Below are 20,427 nucleotides of genomic sequence, written 5' to 3'. Positions count from 1 at the left end.
ATCCACGCTCTTCAGCTGTTTGAGAAATCCTTGTATACAGCTAAAAAATATCTTCTTGTTTCCCTTCATCTTTCTTTTTACATCCCTTCTGAGATACCATTTGTAGAAGTGTTTAGTAGTTGAGAATACGAACAATTTAGTAATGGACTCGAACTTCCAGATTCTGCTGATCAGCACTTCTCCTGAAACCTAAAAGATAAACGTCCAAGGACACACACGGGACGATACGGGACGAATCATCCTGCGTTAGTTGTGACCTACAGGGAGCGTTTACGATCGAAAGCTCATCAGTAGCAGATGGAGTCTGTGTGCTAATGTGAAACGTTATGGGTAGGAAGTGAAGAGATGCGACATGGACCAGAAGAAGAGGCGGGTGGAGAAAGGAGAAACGTTTCAGTCGGGCTCGTCGTAACGTCTCGATTAATTGAACAGCGTGCGTGAGCGTGTAGGTTTCAGTGCGTTGTGCAGCAGTGTTCTCCAGCCTGAACACTTCACAGATTGGTCCTGCTAATTAAAAGAAGAGTTAATTACGCACGATAAAGCTGGAAAACGCACTAGACAGCGTAGTGAAGTCATCCTCTGGGACGGAAACCAGAAACTGATGTGACTATTTCCTGACCGTTCCTTTATTTTATTAGTACTAATAATGACTTTTATACAATAGTGACGCTGAATCCTTGAATCTGATTGGTCAGAAGGTATTGGCTAATTTTCCACTAGAAGTGCAGTACGTATGAATAGTACGTTGAGGATTTGCGGCCTACTATCAATACTTCTGTTTTATTCTTCCAGTGCTTTAGGTTGGAAATGCATGCGGTAGAATTTTCACCGACATACAGTATAACTGAAAATCACTGAAAGTTAAGACCATGACTATGGAAAATTTGTCCAACATTTAGCATGCATATGATAAAAAGGAAGGGAACTGGAACTAGACTGGAACTTCTTAATTATTGCCCTGATGGTGGAAATGGGCATTTTCAATGCTTGTGCTATTTTCTTACAGCCACGCCCCATTTTGTAAAGTTCAACAACCTTTTGCCGCACATCACAGCTATATTCCTCGCTCTTACCCATTGTTATGTATGACTAAGGGAATTTGGCCTATGTGTTACATCATATTTATACCCCTGTGAAACAGGAAGTCATGGTTGAACAATTTCCTGTTCCTAGTCACCCAGGTGTACTAAAAATGTTTTTAAATATCGATGGGAAAATACTTCACATATATTTTTCCTCATATGAATTCATAGGGGTGCGATTAATTGTTGCGCACCTATATTTAACAAAGATTTTTTTAAATTTCTTTTTTATAAACCTGTATGGTGTTTGCAATTGTTTGACAGAAACAGAAAAACGAACAGGCTTGCTTTAGTCACAGAGAGTGAGTAGAATGAGAGTCCTTTTCTACCGTGGCTGTGATTGTGCGGTGAATTGGATGTAGACGTGTGCGATCAAAATGAAGCTGAGAGTGAACGTGTCAAAGTATGAGTGCTCTGAGAATTACAGTCCATGGCGGCCATGTTCGTAGGCCGCGGTGCAGGCTGGGAAATGGAATCCAAGGCGTGAGTAGACCTAACAACTATTTATACTAAACAGATCGGGACATAAGCATAGTGTCTGTCTCCTTCAGGAAAGCAGTGATTAGCACAGTGTGTGGGTGTGTAACAGTGACGCAAATGCGGCACGGATTTCTGTTAATTAAACAGGATCAGCTGATACTCATAGGATCATAATGAGATTAACAGGACAGCACTATTATATCTCAAAATATTACCTAGTAATGAGTAACAATAAAAGTCACAAAATGTTAACAACACAAACCTGTCAGCATCTGCGTTTAAACAACAGAGAACGTGTAGAGAGAGTGAGTGTTTGTGCTACCAGTGTGTTTTAAGGCGCTGGGAGGAAACCAGAGAACTCCATGAGAGGAAACCCATGTGAACCCCTCAAAGACAGTAACGTGAGCTCAGGATCGAACACTCCATAGAGGCACCTTATATCGTTTTCTGAAAAAGTTCCAGATAGAACCATTTTAGGAAGCTAGAACCAGACCAGTCACCATCCAGATAACTTATATATTTCTAAAAAAGAAAAAAAAAGAAAAAAGGCCACCAGAATGCCTTAAAAATCAACTCGTGACGTGGCGTTCATGAACGAATCGTTCATTCTGAACGAATCTTTCATATGACTCTGGAACAACGAGTTGTCTCAGAGAGTGATTCTTTCATTTTTGACCGCGCATGCGCTGCAACATCCCTGTAGATTCTGTACAGGAAACAGAAATGATTAGTGCATGTTTCGAGTCCTCGGGTTCGAGTCGTTCGTTCTTCCCATGAACGCCGCATAGGCAATGCACCATGCAATACCGGAGACAGAAATGATTCGTTCACGTCTCGAGTCTTCGGGTTCGAGTCGTTCTTCTTCTGATGACTGCCCCATAGGCAATTCACCATGCAGTACTGGAAACAGAAATGATTAGTTCACGTCTCGAGTCTTCGGGTTCGAGTCGTTCTTCGTCCCCATGGGCAATTCACCATGCAGTACCGGAAACGAGATGAACAAACGACTCGAACCCGAAGACTCGAGACGTGAACTAATCATTTCTGTTTCCGGGGAACAAACGTGGCTCATGTGACGCGACAAAAGAACGACTCGGGGTCGGGACATGAGATGAACTAACAGATTGCAGAGCCTTAAGACCCAGCTAAGATATATTAATGAATCCTTTCTGTTTCTCATAATTCACCTGAAGTTTATTTGATAGTTTATTAAGTACTAGATGTGTTGATGAATTGAACATGTAACATTTTAATTATATTCTGCTGAAATGAACGAAATGAACCAAACGACTCGTCAAAAGATTCGTTCATTTTGCTGAACGAGATTCAAAGATCCGAGTCAGTAAAATGATCCGAACTTCCCATCACTACATTAAAGGGTTAATCGCCCACTCCCGGCGTCATGACGTCATTTGTTGAAATTACCGGCCGTCTTTCTCTCTCACGCGCAGCTCCGTTACAGATTCCTGACCGGACTTCAAGCGACTGAGGACATTTTATTATTATTATTATTTTTTCTTCCAAAATGGGAAACTTTCAGGTGGGAATCATTTAGTGTCTTCTTTTAAAAGCAGTGTTACAGCTCAGATTGAGTGCACTTTTACTGAAACAGACATGCTCTGAGTTAATATTAGGCGATGACGGTGTTCAGCAGGAGGTTTAAACACGCTCTTTTTATTGGTAAAGGGAATAAAAACACTCCAGACTGGAAGTGAGAGCGCATTCCTGACTTTTGGGAAAGTGCGCAGCTGAAGATGCCTTGGATATCTCACCAAATCCTTACCGTAGACATAAACCTACACTCTGCGCATGCGTGCTAGATGCTGTAATGGTGATTAAATATTTGTGAATCTTTAAAAACATTATGAAAACATGACTTTTAGGAGTTTATATGAATGGCATTGTATAAAGGGGGGATAACAAGCGGAAGGCGGTGTTTCCTCTGCGGAATTCCCGTTAGCTCAGAGCTGTGACTCAGGAGGGTGAGTGTGGAAAGCCAAATGGGCCATAACTCAGGAAGGAGAAAACAAGTTGTAGTCCAGTGGTTTTCAATCCTGGTCCTGTGGACCCACCTCCTTGCACATGTTGTATGTCTCATTTATTTAACACACCTGATTCAGATCATCAGCTTGTTAGGAGAAAGATTGATGATTTGAGCTGAGTGTGTCAGATATCAGAGATATACGAAATGTCTGCTGGGTATTGCAACCAATCTAGTGATTCGATTCGATCCTTATTTATATGGTTTTGATTTGATTTCGATTCAATATTTCATTTAAAGTGTTAGTTTTGCAGACATGGACTCCATGTTTTAATATAAATACTGGTAACTGAAACCCTCCTACTTAGCTGTATTACTGAAATAGACGTTGACATGAACGATAGGGCCGACACGATGAGGTTTAATTACTTTTTTACTTTGAGTAACAAACATTGTAACAAGAAATCATAAATATGTGCACACAATGCATACAAGGTAAGCACAAACTGCACATTACTGTAAAAAAAATAAAAACATTGTAAACGTGCAACAGTGAAATTCATTAACAACTCGAAACATGTTTAAGAAATTAAACCCGTTTTCAAAACTCAAACCGTGGACGATGCCGACATGTTCAGGACGAGAGGTGAACTACAGATAATATTCGCATCCTCTCGAGTAAAGCACGCACTTTAAAGTGCACCTGTTATGGTTTTTCAGAGATTCCCTTTCATGTAGCGTGTGAGATACGTAGCTGTTTGTGAATGTAAAAAGTCTGCAAAGTTTCAAAAAAATCAAAGCGCACGACAAACGCCGTTATCGACTCGGAAAAGAAGGAATCGATTCTGAACAGCTGACACGAGTCGTTAGTGATTCCAGACTTACTTCCTGTACTAACCTACGTAGGTTTGTAGCAAAAAACCCCGCCTCTGGTCTTCATCGGCTGCTCGCTGAGAGTGGTAGACCAATCACGACAGACTGGGACCAGTCTGACCAATCAGAGCAGAGTATGCTCTCTGAAAGGAGGAGTTTAGAACGAATCGTTTAGGTCTTAGTGACGTTCGCCTGTGGCTGATTTTGTACAGCTGCGACACCCGATAATAAATAAAGTTCTGGCAGCGCTGCTTCGACACTCGTCTAAAATCCACCAATAGGAGGACGGCATATGATTGCACAAAGTGTATGTGATTTAAAATAAGAGCAGATTGTTGAATTGTGGCAGCAGACAGAACAACTCTGTAACGTCTCATGAGTTATATTACGACAGGACAAAAAGGGACGCAACATGGAACGAAACCGACGGTTAATTACAGCCTCCAGGTGTGTCGCTAGCTAATTAGCACGCAAACGTTCTGTTCACGGAGTTAATTTATTATTATGACAACGTGAAACTACTTTCCCAGTTTAAATGCTTCAGACCTGTGCTGTAGTAGCTAATTGTATCGTTTGATCTGACAGGAAGATTATAAGAAGTCTGTTTGAGACTTTCTTACTGGGATCATCTCGATGATCGTAAAAGACCGCTGGAATCGCACGGTGTAAAACCGGCTTAATTACTACTAAAAGATTGTTTTAACACTTGTGTGTTTTTGCAGGTCAGATGCAGCTATGTCATTGTTTGCATTGTGTATTTTATATACTCTTATTGTCTTTCTTTTCTTTGTTTTGTATTAAATATCTATTAAGCTGTTTATGGACCCTTTGGCCTTCCACAGTTTGGGTGGCTTGAGCTTTGTGGTAAATGGATCAGTTAGGAATTGTGTTGTCAGGAGAGAGAGGGGGGGGGGGGGGGGAGGCCTTCACCAGAGACCCATTTGTTTTTCTTTGTTTTATTTCTTCTTCTTGTACAATAGCAGTGGGAGGCTCATGGTGGGGGGTGGGGGAGGGGTGAGAGAGATAATAAAGAATTAAAGTATTTTCATCATGTGACTTCTTGATTTCACAGCCAACAGTTTTTCCTTATGAGGAGTTTGACGTCATGGCAGACATCAAGGCCATCCGCAAAGCCTGCAAGGGTTTAGGTGGGCTGTGTCTTCATCATCATCATCATTATTATTATTATTATTATTATTATTATTATAATTATTTACTAAAAAGATTTTTTAAATAAATGTGATTGTATGACTGAGGTGCCATTTATATTCTGTAACTCCTAAAAATTAAACTTATTTTTCATGAAATCTAAGACAATATGCATTTAACATTTAACTAGTCAAAAATTGTAACAAAAGCAACATTAAACAGAGTGTGTATGTGTGTGTGTGTGTGTGTGTGTGTGTGTGTGTCAATAGATGAGTGGAGTTGTTTGTGGTCATGTGTGTGTATAGCACAGAATTATAGGAGAGCAAATACACAACATGTGGTTAACTAGTATCCATGAGGACATTAAGGACATTTTAATGAGTTACTAGAATTTATTTATTTATTTATTTTAAATGAATAATTTACTTTTAGTCTGTAATTTGTGCAACAGGTTTGTACTTTCAAAGCGACCATTTTTCCCATTTATTTAAAATAAAATCTACAAACTGAGTGTTACAAATATAAACTTCAGACTAAAACTTTACTCAACTGTTTGTCCAATTATATAAGACTGAAAAGAACCCAACACACACACACACACACACACACACACACACCAGAATATATATTATTCATTTAGGACCGTAGTTTAATTCTGTGCTTTTTGTGCATCCATAAAAATAATGCATAAATAATTATGTATGTATTAATGTGTATATATAAGTTTATATCATATAATAGTATTTATGCGTTATTTTTTATGGGTGCACAAAAAGCACTGAGTTAAACTCCAGTCCTAAATGAATAATAAAAACTCCTTTTCACTAATACTTTTTTACTAATAGATCACTTCCGTTATAATAAACGACAGAAGTTACACTGCAAGCGCGCAAATACAGCATGTAATGACAATAAACTTAAATTAAACTAAACCTCTTAAGCGACTTGCAGCAGTTTCTCCAACCCCTTACATTTTGTGGAGCATTTTGGATACAAACATAAGTTTGTGCTCGTGCATCACTGTCGTGCTTCCGCGCTACACAAACTCCGCTTCATAAAGTTTTATCGTCTCCGCGGTGTTTAATATAAAGTGCCCCCCCTGCCTTAGAGGACTTGGAGGTCGCACACGTTCTTCTCCAGTCACTTGATGATTTCGCCTCCGTCTGATGGTGACTGAGGTCGTGTTTGAAATAAAAGGTAACGTTGACATAAACGGTAAACTGAAGAAAGTCAGTGTCGGGGACTCTGGGTGATCTGCTAAAGCTAGCGCTGTCGCATTACGTGCGTATGACGTCAAGCGCCGTCGACTAGGAAGCGGCTTATACTTCCGGTTAGTAAAAAACCCGCCAGTGTTATATCTGAGACGATATTACCTTTCTAAAATCCATACACTAGACGGTAGAGTACGCAGTGCATAGTGTAAGTGTATAGTACGTCAGTTGGAACACAACTTGAGTATTTACTCTCCGAAGCGTGTTTTCGGAACAGAAGTAACATAATGAGTAAATCTCCCCCGTGCCGCTGCAGACCAACTAATCCATAATGAGATTCATTGACAACGATTTTCATAATCGATTATTATCGATGACTTGTTGCAGCTCTAACTACAAATAAAACACACAAAATGACCTTCCCACGCTCTTCGGGAAATTTGGATGACGCAACTTCCTGTTTATCTCGGGGAACATTCCATGTGAGATGCAAATGGCACGTCAGTGGTGAACTCACTAACAGAATGTGTAACGTTAAAGCATATACACACTGAACCTCAATGAACCTCTTTTTTTTTTTAGTTTGTATAAGAAATGAAAGAGATTTTATACTGGTTTCATTTTTAAACACGCTTCAGACTTTAACCAAAACAGTACATGTAGTCGAATTCTGTTCCTCAGCTTTCTGAAACCTGCGTGTTGTGTTTTGTTTTTGTTTTTTTTCCTATTCTATAACTCATAGTGTGGAAACTACGCTAATGTGTTTTAATGGGAAGTATGTCCTTTATGTACTGGTTTAAAATTCCACTGTCCTGGCAGGACGCAGAGTCGCACGCTAGCTCAGTGCTGTCGTTTAGAGCGGGTAAATTCTACTCACGTGGAATTGATTGATTTCATTCCGTGAACATGTTCTTCCAGGAGCTTTTATCAGATAAACATGACTCAAGTCTTAGTGTTTTAAGAGGACAACAGTGTCTTCTGTTCCATCTTATTTTCTTCCTCATTCTTTCAGGCACTGATGAGAAAGCCATCATTGAAATCCTGGCTAATCGCTGTGCGGCTCAGCGCTTGGAGATAAAGCAGGCTTACTTCGAGAAATACGATGACGTGAGTCTGAACTTTATCTGTGATTGTGTACAGAAGGACAGAAGGATGTTCTGGAGGTGTTGGTTAATTATCTGTAGCAGCGGTACTGACAGTAGTGCAGGTGCAGCTCACAACTTTATGTTATTGTTTCTATAGTAACAGCTTACACAGGTAGGTGTCTAGCGGACGGTCCACATGAATGGATTTAAAAAACCATCGTGTTATTTATTAAAGCAAAACGTGCGATCGTCGGTACGGTGAAGTTTTCTGTAATCAGATATTTGTTTACTATTTAAGGAAGGAGTCTCCAGTGTCAGCGCTCGGTAACAGTCAGTAATTTTACCGACACGGGAAGATTTTACACTGTTTGTGGTGTCTTGGTAACATGACAAGCTGCATTTTTTTTTTGTGTCTTATTAACTTCAAGCGAGAGAATATAAGAGAGGCCGGTGAGGGAACGGCTGTTTATAGCTGCTCTAACGTAAGTGATGAGAGAAACTAACTTGCTTTGTGTTCCAGAACATTAAATGTAACTATAAACGGATAAAAAGTATTATTAACATTTAAAAAAAAAATAATAATAATAATTACTCCGTTAAAAGATTCAATTTACAGTGCACAAGCATTGAAAATGCGCATTTCCACCATCAGGGCAATAATTAAGAAGTTCCAGTCAACTGGAAATGTTATGAATCGACCTGGAATTGGACGTGTGTCTATATCGTCTCAACGCACTGTGAAGAGGACGGTTCGAGTGGATAAAACATCTCCAAGGATCCCAGCTGGAGATCTGCAGAAGTTAGTTGTGTCTTGGGGTCAGAAAGTCTCCAAAACTACAATCTGAAGTCACCTACATCACCACAAGTTGTTTGGAAGGGTTTCAAGAAAAAAGCCTCTACTCTCATCCAAAAACAAACTCGAGCGTCTTCAGTGTGCCAGACACTACTGGAACTTCAAATGGGATCGGGTTCTACGGTCAGATGAAACCAGAATAGAGCTTTTTGGTAATAAACACCAGAGGTGGTTTTGGAGCACACAGAGAGGTAGCCATATGGAAAAGTACCTCATGCCCACGGTTAAATATGGAGGAGGATCTTTAATGTTTTGGGCTGTTTTTCTACCAGAGGACCTGGACATTTTGTTAGGATACATGGCATCATGGACTCTATCAAATATCAACAGATATTAAATGAAAACCTGACTGCCTCTGCCAGAAAGCTTCAAATGGGCCGTGGTTGGATCTTCCAGCAGGACGATGATCCAAAACATCATCAAAATCAACACAGAAATGGTTTACTGACCACAAAATCAAGGTCCTGCCATGACCATCCCAGTCCCCTGACCTGAACCCCATAGAAAACCTGTGGGGTGAACTGAAGAGGAGAGTCCACCAGCGTGGACCTCCAAATGTGAAGGATCTGGAGAGATTCTGTATGGAGGAACGCTCTCAGATCCCTCGCCATGTATTCTCCAACCTCATCAGGCGTTATAGGAGAAGACTCAGAGCTGGTATCTTGGCAAAGCGAGCTAGCACAAAATATTGACTAAAAGGCTGCCAATAATTGTTGCACACCTATATTAACAAAGGTTTTTTTTTGTTGAAATTGTTTGATATCCATGAGAGCAGAGTATTTTTGTGAATTTTTTTTTTAACAAAAGATCAAAAGGTTAAACAGTAGACAATTTTTCACAGCCTTCACAGCTCATATTTCCCAAGGGTGCCAATATTATTAGAGGGCACTGTAAATATATAATTTGACAAAGTTAGAATGCTTTTACAAGGAAGAATTGCAAAATATCGCTGAGTCAAGACGCGCCGAACTGATTGACTCTTACCCCCAAAAGACTGAATGCTGTAATAAAATCTAAAGGTGCTTCAAATAAGTATTAGTTTAGGGGTGTGCACACTTATGCAACCAGGTCCCTGTACATTTAAAAAAAAAAAAAAAAAAAAATTCTTATTGTTTTTCACTTTAATTAATAGGTTAAAATTTCACAGTAAATGTGAGAAAGGTTCTGACATGATTGATCTTGGTTTCAGTTTTTTACATCACAAAAACCTGACATTTTAACAGGGGTGTGTAGACTTTTATTAATTTTTATATATTTATTTATTATTTTAGTGATTATGGCTGGGTGATGTGATGTAACATCTTCATCATGATGTATTATGTCATAATATACTTTTCTATCATATCAAGGATATCGTGAATTTTATTTAAAATATTTTTTTTTTAGAATATATAAAATTATAAACTAACTGGAAGCAGCTGATTTGAAGGTAAAATGCTGTGCTTAATGAATAAAAAGGGTCAATTATAAAGAAAAACAAAAAAATGTCCAGATTATTTATTGTTCTTATTATTGCTTTTAAGTGGTTTTAAGTTATCATTTAAAATGCAATTTTTCTAAAAAAAAAAAAAAAAAAATATTATAATAAAATGTGTACATATTAAATGATCTATTATTATTATTATTATTATTATTATTATTATTATTAATGCAGTGGCAGTTTGTTAGCAAAGCTATATATCATGATATAAATGGTGCACGCTAGAGATTTTGTCATATCGCCCTGCCCCCAGTAGTGACCGATGAGCATTTCATTATGTCGATTAAAAAAAAACAGATCTTGACGTACGAGGCATTTATTATCTGTAGCTCTTACGTTCTTAAATCCTGATCTGAGCAGAAACATGTAAAGGAGAGTTTCCGGAGGAACAGAAAGAACGTGAGGAGTGTAAAGAGGTGCGTCTCTGTGCTTTGTGACGTGTTCAGGAGCTGGTGGATGTGCTGAAGAGCGAGCTGTCGGGGAATTTCGAGAACGCCATCCTCGCCATGCTGGACCCGCCACACGTGTTCGCCGTGAAGGAGCTGCGCAAGGCGATGAAAGGAGCGGGCACCGACGAGGACGTCCTGGTGGAGATCCTCTGCACTGCCACCAACGCTGTACGTCTCGGAATCATGAGAAACGTTATGTTTACTTTGCAGGTTAAAGGTACGTTCATACATACCGCGACTCGCGGCGACCGGAGACCGTTCATTTTCAGTGAGGGCTGGAGACTCTCGGTGACATGAGCGACAGCGACTAGATGTGGGCGTGTCCGGTGGCGCGACAGAGTTGAGAAAAGTTGAACTTTATGTAAATTTGGAGCGATTTGGTGTAGCGACTACCAATGGGAGCGAAGACAGTAGAGCGCACGTGATCCGCCATGCTGCCTGCGAGTCCCCGTTGTTTCGTGGACCCAGAAAGCTTTCGCTTCCGTCGCAGTCAGACGAAACAAAGCCGGTTTGTTCTGAAAAATTCGAATGCTAGTTGCGCCACCCAAGGATGAATGTTAGTTACTACGGCAACCAGTAGTAGGAAAGTGAACGTAGCATAAGAGCGATAGTTCCCTCGTGGGTTGTGTGTGGTCATGTTGTAGCTGTGGCTTGGAACGAGCTGAGGATATTGATGATATTTTAGCGGGAACGTGTTCGCTGTCTTTTACAGAAATGTTCTTCTACTGCTTAAATAAAACTGCAGTGCGAGGTTTCATTCTTTTCTTAGGGGACCTGTTAAGAATGCTGTTGTGTATCAAGACCCTGGATTTACAGTACAAGGTTTTGTTTTGTTTACAAATTTATGTGAGCTAAAGTTTGACCACGAGTGAAGTCACAGCAAGTTTTTCCCGACTTTATAAACATCTGTATCTAACAATATTCCGAAGTAAAGCTTCAAATACATATATTTGTCTAGCAAATTTTTACAACTTCATAAATTCTCATAAATTGTTTTGTTGTTGTTGTATTTGACTGTTTCATCTCTCACTTCCGGCAGGATATTGCTACTTACAAAGAAACCTACTTCCAAGGTAGGGACAGATGTATGTATATATGTATATATGTATATTAAAGCCGCTGTGTTATCACTACAGATCTGTTATTATCCATGTAGGTCATGTGACGGATCTACACCGTGATTCGGTTTAGTGTTACAGATTAGGTTTTCTTTTTAATTAGCTTGGACAGTTTTATTGTCATTCTAGCCGTATACAAGTAGAACGAAATATTCTCCTAGACCTCGGTGCAACATTACACACAGCATGTAGTGCAAATTATTATTATTTTTTTTTCAAAATGGACAGGACAACAACGTAAAAGATAGTAAATAAACGCTGCGTAAGAATCTGTACGACGAGGACAATATATGAGCACAACATACAGCACAGCCATTGTAATCCTGAATACACAGCTGTCCGTATGTCTATGTAAATACCGATCTCATATGAGCTCTGTTTATCCTCATTGTTCGACACGCAGGCAGAAAAAAGCTGAGCGCTTTGTCTCTGAGAAGATGAATATGTACCTCTGGGTTTACGTCTCTAAGCGCTCGGGGTGTCGGGTTTCAGTTCGCAGGGGGACGGGTGTCGGCCTGCTTGATGTTCTAACTCTAATCATCTTCTCTGCAGTGCATGAGCGGGATCTGGAGGCAGATATCGCCGGAGACACGAGCGGTGATGTCAGGAGGCTGCTCACGCTGCTCCTCGAGGTACACACACCTTCTACAGGACCATTTAAAAAAGAAAAAAAATCTCATTGTTTCACACGATCCGTCGTTACCCAGATGAGCACGGGTTCCCTTCTGAGTCCGGTTCCTCTCAAGGTTTCATCCTCGTATCATCTCAGGGAGTTTTCCCTCACCACCGTCTCCACCGTCTCGCCCGATACGGATAAATTCACACACTTAAAATCTCCATCCTGTGTTTATATGTTTCTGTAAATCTGCTTTGAGACAATGTCCACTGTTAAAAGCGCTACACGAATAAAACTGAATTGAATTGAATTAATTATTCGGGAATAAATTCGTAATATAGAGAACAAAGTCGTAATATCTGATCTTCCGACGAAAAGGTTACAATATATCAAGAATAAAGTTGTAATATTTTGCGAGAAAGTTGTAATGTTACTAGAATAAAGTTGTCTTATTTTAAAACCAAAGTCAAAATATCTGATATTATGAGAGAAAAATTTTTATTCTCGAAATATAAACCTTTTTTTCTTGTAATATCAGATATCACAAATTTGTTCTTGATTTTTTTTTTTAAAAAAAAAAAAAAGAAAAAAGACATTATTTTCAAAATATTGCAACTTTTTTTCCGTAATATCAGACATGACGTTTTCCCGATATATTGAAACCTTTTTCTCATAACATCAGATATTACAAGGTTTCTCGAAATATTACGACCTTATTTTAGAAATTTTGTATTTTTAATTTCTAAACTCTGGCTCTAAAACGCCGTCGTAACCTTCTGATTCTCTCAGAAAAGCCATTGAGTTCGCTGTGTGGAGTGAAACCGAGATCTCTCTGACTGTCGCTTTCCTGAACTCCCTCCCTCGTCCTCCAAACCTGCCAGATCTGATTACAGACCGGGGTTCAGTAACACACAGCAGACTGAAGGCCTGTGTTTCACTTTCCTGTTAATGAATGACTGTAATGCTTCACTTCACTTTCCTGCAGTGAAGAGGTCAGGCACCGGTTTCTGTACACAGGGGTGAACAGATCAGCAGCCCAGGTGTGCAGGATAATCCCGTTTCTGGACTGTTAACAACCAGAGCAGCCACTTTCTAGCCTAGGCAGATTCCTGGCAACCAAAACACGCCCAAGTAGTCCTCATTGCAGAACAAATATTCCAGGGGGTGGAGCCGGACCGGATCTAGCTCCTCCTACTTGGGCAGAATCAAAATCAAAACATGCAAGGGGGTGGAGTTGGACCGGATCTAGCTCCTCCTACTTGGGCAGAATCAAAATCAAAACATGCAAGGGGGTGGAGTTGGACCGGATCTAGCTCCTCCTACTTGGGCAGAATCAAAATCAAAACATGCAAGGGGGTGGAGTTGGACCGGATCTAGCTCCTCCTACTTGGGCAGAGTCAAAATCAAAACATGCAAGGGGGTGGAGTTGGACCGGATCTAGCTCCTCCTACTTGGGCAGAGTCAAAATCAAAACATGCAAGGGGGTGGAGTTGGACCGGATCTAGCTCCTCCTACTTGGGCAGAGTCAAAATCAAAACATGCGAGGGGGTGGAGTTGGACCGGATCTAGCTCCTCCTACCTGGGAAGAGTCAAAATCAAAACATGCAGGGGGTGGAGTTGGACCGGATCTAGCTCCTCCTACCTGGGCAGAATCAAAATAAGAAAGTCCAGGGTGAGTCAGTGTGTTTCAGGACAAACAGAAGTTCTGTGATTTCAACTTGGAACCTTCCAACCACAGAACCTTACATTTACATTGATCTAAAGCATCGTGTAAATGAGGCGGGACACAAAAACACACCCGGTTCCACCTGCAGCTTTGTTTGTGGTTCTGGAATTTAAATTCACAACTTTCTACTTGTAACCACAGAGCTACCGTACCACTGTGCTAACTGCCTAACATGTAAGGAATAAAACACACAGAGGCATGCTTTTATAGGAAATGAATCAGCAGCACCGGGGTGTGATGAAGCAGAGTTCCTGCTACATGCCCTGAAGTCTTTTATTCCTCTTACCGTAATTTAGCAACAATTTACAGTGACAAATTTAGGACTCTTTAAGAGTGAATAAACTGCATTGTGATTTTCATCTTGTACGTATTTATGCTCTTCTCTCCCTCTATCGTGTGGGGTGAAATAATTTCAGAGTGTGCTTCTGCAATCTTTCTTTCAGGGAAACCGAGATGAGAGCTATGAAGTGGACGAGGTTCTGGCTGAACAAGACGCCATGTCACTGTTCGAGGTAGGGCCTGTTTTTCACCATCATGGTTTAAAATTTTTTAAAAACACTTTTATATAGATCGGGGCTGGGGGGGGGGGGGGGTCTATCGGAAGGGGGCTTTAGTTACAAAAGGTTGCGAACTTCTCTTCTATGACAATGCTGCTTTAAATGCACATAGTGCCACTAGTGGGCGCTGTTGTGTGACTACAGGTCATTTACTGTATAAGCTGCAGTTACATTGTTACATTATGAGGAAAAATATCTTTATTTATTTTTGTTTGTTTGTGTTTTTTTTTTTTTTTTTTAGCTCTGTTTAACTAATCTATCAATATCTGGTAAACTTTTTTGGCTAAAAATCAGAAAATATTATTATCAAGTGACTGAGTGTAAATAAAAAAAGATTTCCGTCACATCCCCAGGCCGGAGAGGGTTGCTTCGGCACAGACGAGTCGACGTTCAGCTACATCCTGGCCACCAGGAACTACCTGCAGCTCCAGGCCACGTTCAAAACCTACGAAGCTGTGAGTGTGTTGTAACACGGCCTGAATAACAAAAGCGTCTCTCTGCTGTCTCGTGTCCGAGAGAGCCGTCACTCACAGATCGTGTTTCATCCCCAAACTGTCTTAGCTTTCTGGAACGGAGATTCTGGATGCCATCGAGAACGAAACTTCAGGAACGCTGAAGAAGTGTTACATCGCGCTGGGTGAGGATTAAAGATGAACGTAGGACAGCCGTCTGTGCTGAACGAGAACCGAGCGCTTTGCCAGTGACCTTAAGGTTCTACGGGGGTGTAAAAATTTATTGGCACTCCAGTACACTGGCGCGTAATATTAAAAATCCAGATTTAAAACTGGATCATAGATAATACACTGTTAAATGTTGAATCCTTAAGGGTTGCTTGCTTGTCTCTCTGTGGGTTCACTTGAAGGTTCTGTGTAGATCCCTACAACAGGGTTTCCTATCAGAAAGGTTCCTACATACGACCATTTTAGAAGATTAGAACCTGTAATTATCCAATGAACCCTTAAAGAACCTCGAAACATTCCTTTATCCTAACTGTTTTTGCCTGACAGGTTCTAGGTATGAAGAAGAAACTAATTAGCAGGATGTACCACACACTTCAGCAAAGAAATATTTAGAAACAAGTTCTTAAAAAGGTATTCTAAGTGTTTCTAGCTTCGGAAAAAAAGAGCTCTTTTTTTTTTTTATAGGAACCCTTTCTGAGAGGAACCCACAGTTATAGGGTTCTACATGGAACTTTTAAGGGTTCCTCCTGAGGGGAAATTTGAAGGACTGTTAAAGGTTCAAAATGTTCTAAGAGTATACACTCTTGTGGGGGGGGGGGGATCATTCAATAAGGTTTGATTTCAAAATGAAATGCTTCCACATGGAACCATTTCTCATCGTGAAACACGTTGTCCTAGGGTTCTACACAAAACCATTAAGGGTTCCTCCAGAGGGACAGATGAAGAACCATTAAGGGTTCTATATATTTTAGAGAAAACAGTTGTTAAGGATTCGTTGAATAATTAAAGGTTCTTGGCTTCCAAAAATTGGTTCTACATGCAACCCTTTCTTATTGTGAAACACGTTGTCCTAGGGTTCTACACAAAACCATTAAGGGTTCCTCCAGAGGGACAAATAAAGTACCATTAAGGGTTCTATATATTTTAGAGAAGAGTTTTTAAGGATTCGTTGAATAATTAAAGGTTCTTGGCTTCCAAAAATTGGTTCTACATGGAACCCTTTCTGATAGGCAAACACTTTGCCATAGGGTTCTACATAGAGAAGGTTTAAGGGTTCCGTTAGAGGGACAACCAAAGCTTGCACTACAGTAAAGCCAGCACCAGGTTTTCGCTCACCATCATAAGCCGGTGGCACTTGGGCCACGCCGGAGTGTTGATCGGTGGTCTGAACGTTATCATATTCGGTATATAAACGCGTTATTATCTGCGTCTGTTCCTACAGTGCGATGTGCTAAGAATCCGCAGCTGTATTTCGCTCGGCGTCTGAACGCAGCCATGAAGGGAGCAGGCACTGACGAGGACACCCTCATTCGCATCATCGTCGGCCGCTCCGAGGTAGGACCCCTTTCACTCTCCAGCATCCTAAATGAGAACGTAAAACTTCTCTTTCTCAAACCTGCCACGCTTTTGTATTGCACGTTTACCGAATCCCACCCCTGACGTGCCCGATCTCTGTGCTTCCCAGATCGACCTGGAGACGATTAAGGACATGTACCTGGAGAAATACGACGTGCCTCTGAAGGAAGCCATCAGCTCGGAGTGCGGCGGGGACTTCAAGCGCCTCCTGGTGGCCATCTGCCATTAAGGCAGTGAAAGAAAAGAATCAGATGCTTGGGTTAATAAGGAGAAACTAACTAACACAACTGACCCTGGGTCCTAGTGCACACATGTCCAGTTCAACACTATCCCTACAGTAGTTCTGATGTGGTATTTAGTGCAAATCCTGACCTGGCGCTCAGATAGGCTGTGAACAAAACACTGTTTTGAAGGTGCATGAAGAAAGTACATATGATCTCTATTTAAAAAAAAAAACAACAAAAAATCATTTTTAAGGTGAAAATGTAACAAAGGTCAAAGGTTAACCAGCACAACCAGTGGAAAGTTAACTCAATATCCATTAAGTAATGCTAAAGTATGGTCTGTAATACTAATAATACAATGCCAGTATGTTTGTTTTATGTTATTTTGTCATAATTCCATGCCTGATCTATTTTTGGAAAAGATTGTGAAGCGCCTCTATTTCTCGCTCTCTATCTAGGATGACCACGCCTCTTCATACCGAACTTGAACATGCTTCAGCGAGTGAAAATAATTTTGCTATGCAGTTTTAATTTGCCTGTCAGCTGCGAACGATAAAGAATCACGAAGGACATGAGTGAAGTACAAAAAAAAAAAGAAGAAGAACCTTTTCATACGTAATTTTCAATCAGACATTTTATAACACAAAAAAAACAAAACACCGGGTCGTGAAGTAAGAAAGATGATGTCGCGTAGCTTTAGCTTTTTGAACTAACCATGATCAGCCTTGTTTTCCTCATTGTATACTAACACAAATATAATATATTTTTAACGTATTAGTATGTTACATTTTACATCGTAAATTATATTTAGTCACAGCTTATAGCTTTAATGGTAAAAATAGTCTTAATGGCACTGTTGGGATGAGTAATGTCACGCGGTGGTCTGCTTGTGGTCTTTTTAAAATACCGGTCACATTCTCGATATAAAAAATGGCAGCTGGGTTTTTAACAACTAGATTTTAATTAGTTCAACTGGATTGTCCTTTACTTCCTGTGGCAAAGCAGGACGTCAGCGGGCTAATACGTTGTGGCTGTTTTACACAAGAACGACATCACTCCACGGGACCAGACACTATCTTATGGAAAGACCAAAACGTTGACTAATGAAATAAACACATCCAAGAATTTAAATATCCCAATAAAATATCAACAGAAATGGTAACATTTTGTTCTCGTATCGTTTGTTGTCGTATCTCTTGCCAAACTCACGTTGTTGTGTGTAATCCAAAATAGTTTGCACTTCAATGATCACAGCGTAGAATTTCCAAAACATGTATACGCTCACCTCATCAGTGCAGTTATCTAATCAGCCAATCACGGGGCAGCAGTACAATGCATAAACTCATGCAGATACAGGTCAAGAGCTTCAGTTAATGTTCACATCAAACATCAGAATGAAGACCAAGTCTGATCTCTGTGACCTTATAACCGAGGTGTCAGACGGGATGGTTTGAGGATTTCAGCAGCCGCTGATCTCCTGGGGTTTTCACACATGACAGTCTCGTGAGTTTACACTTATGAATGGAGTGAACGGTGCGAAAAACATCCCGTGAGCGGAGGGTCTGCAGGCTGAAACACCTTGTTGATGAGAGAGATCTGAGGAGGAGGATGACCAGACTGGTCTGAGCTGACAGGAAGGATATCATCACTCTTTACATCCATGGTGAGCAGAAGAGCATCTCGGCACGCACAGCACAACACATCAAACCTTGAGGTAAAGAGCAAATCAAACACGAAACAAGCGTTAAAATCGACCTAAAGAAAAAGAACTACTACAAAGAACAAAATTGTAGCACGAATTAAGTAATAAAATGAATAAAACAATAAATTACGATGCACTTTAACACTTTTTTTTTTTTTTTTGGAAGCAAACCTCGGCTAACGTTATTTAATTTAGCTTTAAAACGGACCTGGATCACTTTCCGTCGGTTCTGACACTGATGATATTTCCTACGTAAACATATTTCCTAATAACACTTGAAACAACTCCCAGAACTTCCTGCCACAACCATTTCCCAGCAGCACCACATGATCAGTCACATGACCCACTTCCCAGATCACATGCACATGATTATTAACTCGGAACACCTTTTTCTAATCACACACTCCATTTAAATACTCAACTTTTCACAGATTCAGAGCAACGTCTCGCTCCTTGCGTTAGGCTAGCTGCTAGTTGGTTGTTGATGTTAATGCGCTGCTAACTGTTTGTTTTTGTATGCTTTTTTTTTTTTTTTTTAAACGGTTTGCCTTCAGTTCTGTCTGTTTGCTGATCACTTGGCAACTTTTTGAATTTTGATTACGCTTTTGGATTTGCTCGTCACTGTTCAGCAATACAACCTGTGTTTGCGTCCTACGCTAGCCTGGTTCCTGCCAATGGTAACGGTTTAGAAATGAGGAAAATTATACAACCGTTAGTTCTGGTCCATTAATATGATTGGTCGAGCAGTATTCCAAGAGTGCTTTCACTGGGCGTATGGCTGTGCTCGTCTGTGTTCGCTACGTACAACTTCAATTCCTAGATCGTAATCGTAACCGTTACTACAGTAGAGTTAGTGACCTCATCAGCGGATATGGCAAACGATACTTCTCAGGAATATCATTTTTGGCTTAAATTATGAAAGCTGGTCAGATGAAGATGAAAAGGAAGAAAGGATGTCAATTTCACCTTTATCACCTTTTAATAGGAATGTACAAATCATTGTGAGCTTGCTAGCCAGCTAGCGATGCACTATAAAGTGAGCGTGGCTTCATTGGGAGCAGTGGTGGCTTTGTGGTTAAGGCTCTGGGTTACTGATCAGAAGGTCGGGTGTTTAAGCCCCAGCGCTGCCACTGTTGGGCCCTTGAGCAAGGCCCTTAATCCTTTCTACTCCAGGGGGCGCTGCATCATGGCTGACCCTTCGCTCTGACCCCAACTTCCTAACATGCTGAACATGTGAAGAAAAGAATTTCACTCTGCTGTAATGTATATGTGATCAATAAAGACTCATTATCATTATTTCTGCTAGCAGAGCAAAAATAAACTATACCGTGTCCCTTCAGGATTTTGCGATCACAGAAATGAACGCAAAATCAACCAAACTTTTGTTCGAAACTCCAAATTATTGCAGGTTTGGGCCGAGGCATGTCATGTGACGTCATCACGACGCACGTTCAGCCAACGCCCTCTTCGGTTCACGTGCGTCGAACGTGAGTACAGCTAAAAGTTCTCATTTACCAACAAACATCATTGCGAAAGCCTTTTTTTTTTTTTTTTTTGGTCTTTAATTTATTTATTCATTTTCATATGGTTCATTTACATGTGATTCATTTACATGTGATTCATTTATGTATGATTCATTTACATGTGATTCATTTTCATGAGATTCATATTCAAGTGATACATTTTCATGTGATTCATTTACGTATGATTCATTTACATGTGATTCATTTTCATAAAAGACTCTTTTTTTTATCTTGCAATTGCAATTTCACCAATTGAAGTAGTTTTCGCAAAAGTTGCATCGC

At 40.3% G+C, this 20,427-nt stretch overlaps 1 protein-coding gene across 2 annotated transcripts; it reads left to right on the top strand.

The window, feature by feature from the left end:
* The first annotated feature begins 2,950 nt into the window (after window positions 1-2,950).
* anxa13 (annexin A13) lies at window positions 2,951-18,082 on the top strand. 2 transcript variants are annotated; one of them, XM_053623125.1, is made up of 11 exons: window positions 2,951-3,102; window positions 5,489-5,564; window positions 7,789-7,883; window positions 10,641-10,811; window positions 11,683-11,716; window positions 12,314-12,393; window positions 14,547-14,615; window positions 15,014-15,115; window positions 15,222-15,297; window positions 16,563-16,675; window positions 16,806-18,082. In XM_053623125.1, exons 1-11 carry the CDS (start codon window positions 3,088-3,090, stop codon window positions 16,923-16,925), a joined length of 951 nt encoding a protein of 316 aa, XP_053479100.1. In that variant the 5' UTR covers window positions 2,951-3,087; the 3' UTR covers window positions 16,926-18,082. The 2 variants fall into 2 exon arrangements, with proteins under 2 accessions (XP_053479100.1, XP_053479181.1); XM_053623206.1 differs by lacking the exons at window positions 2,951-3,102; window positions 5,489-5,564; window positions 7,789-7,883 and adding an exon at window positions 8,208-8,343.
* Window positions 18,083-20,427: the final 2,345 nt, after the last annotated feature.

The sequence above is a fragment of the Ictalurus furcatus genome, chromosome 1 (genome assembly GCF_023375685.1).
Source record: "Ictalurus furcatus strain D&B chromosome 1, Billie_1.0, whole genome shotgun sequence".
Taxonomy (NCBI): domain Eukaryota; kingdom Metazoa; phylum Chordata; class Actinopteri; order Siluriformes; family Ictaluridae; genus Ictalurus; species Ictalurus furcatus.
This window is presented reverse-complemented; position numbering and strand designations above follow the sequence as displayed.

Coding starts and splice junctions, on each gene's coding strand:
- anxa13 (XM_053623125.1), top strand. Junction 14,616..15,013: donor ACGCCATGTCACTGTTCGAG/GTAGGGCCTGTT, acceptor TCACATCCCCAG/GCCGGAGAGGGTTGCTTCGG. Junction 16,676..16,805: donor TCATCGTCGGCCGCTCCGAG/GTAGGACCCCTT, acceptor TGTGCTTCCCAG/ATCGACCTGGAGACGATTAA.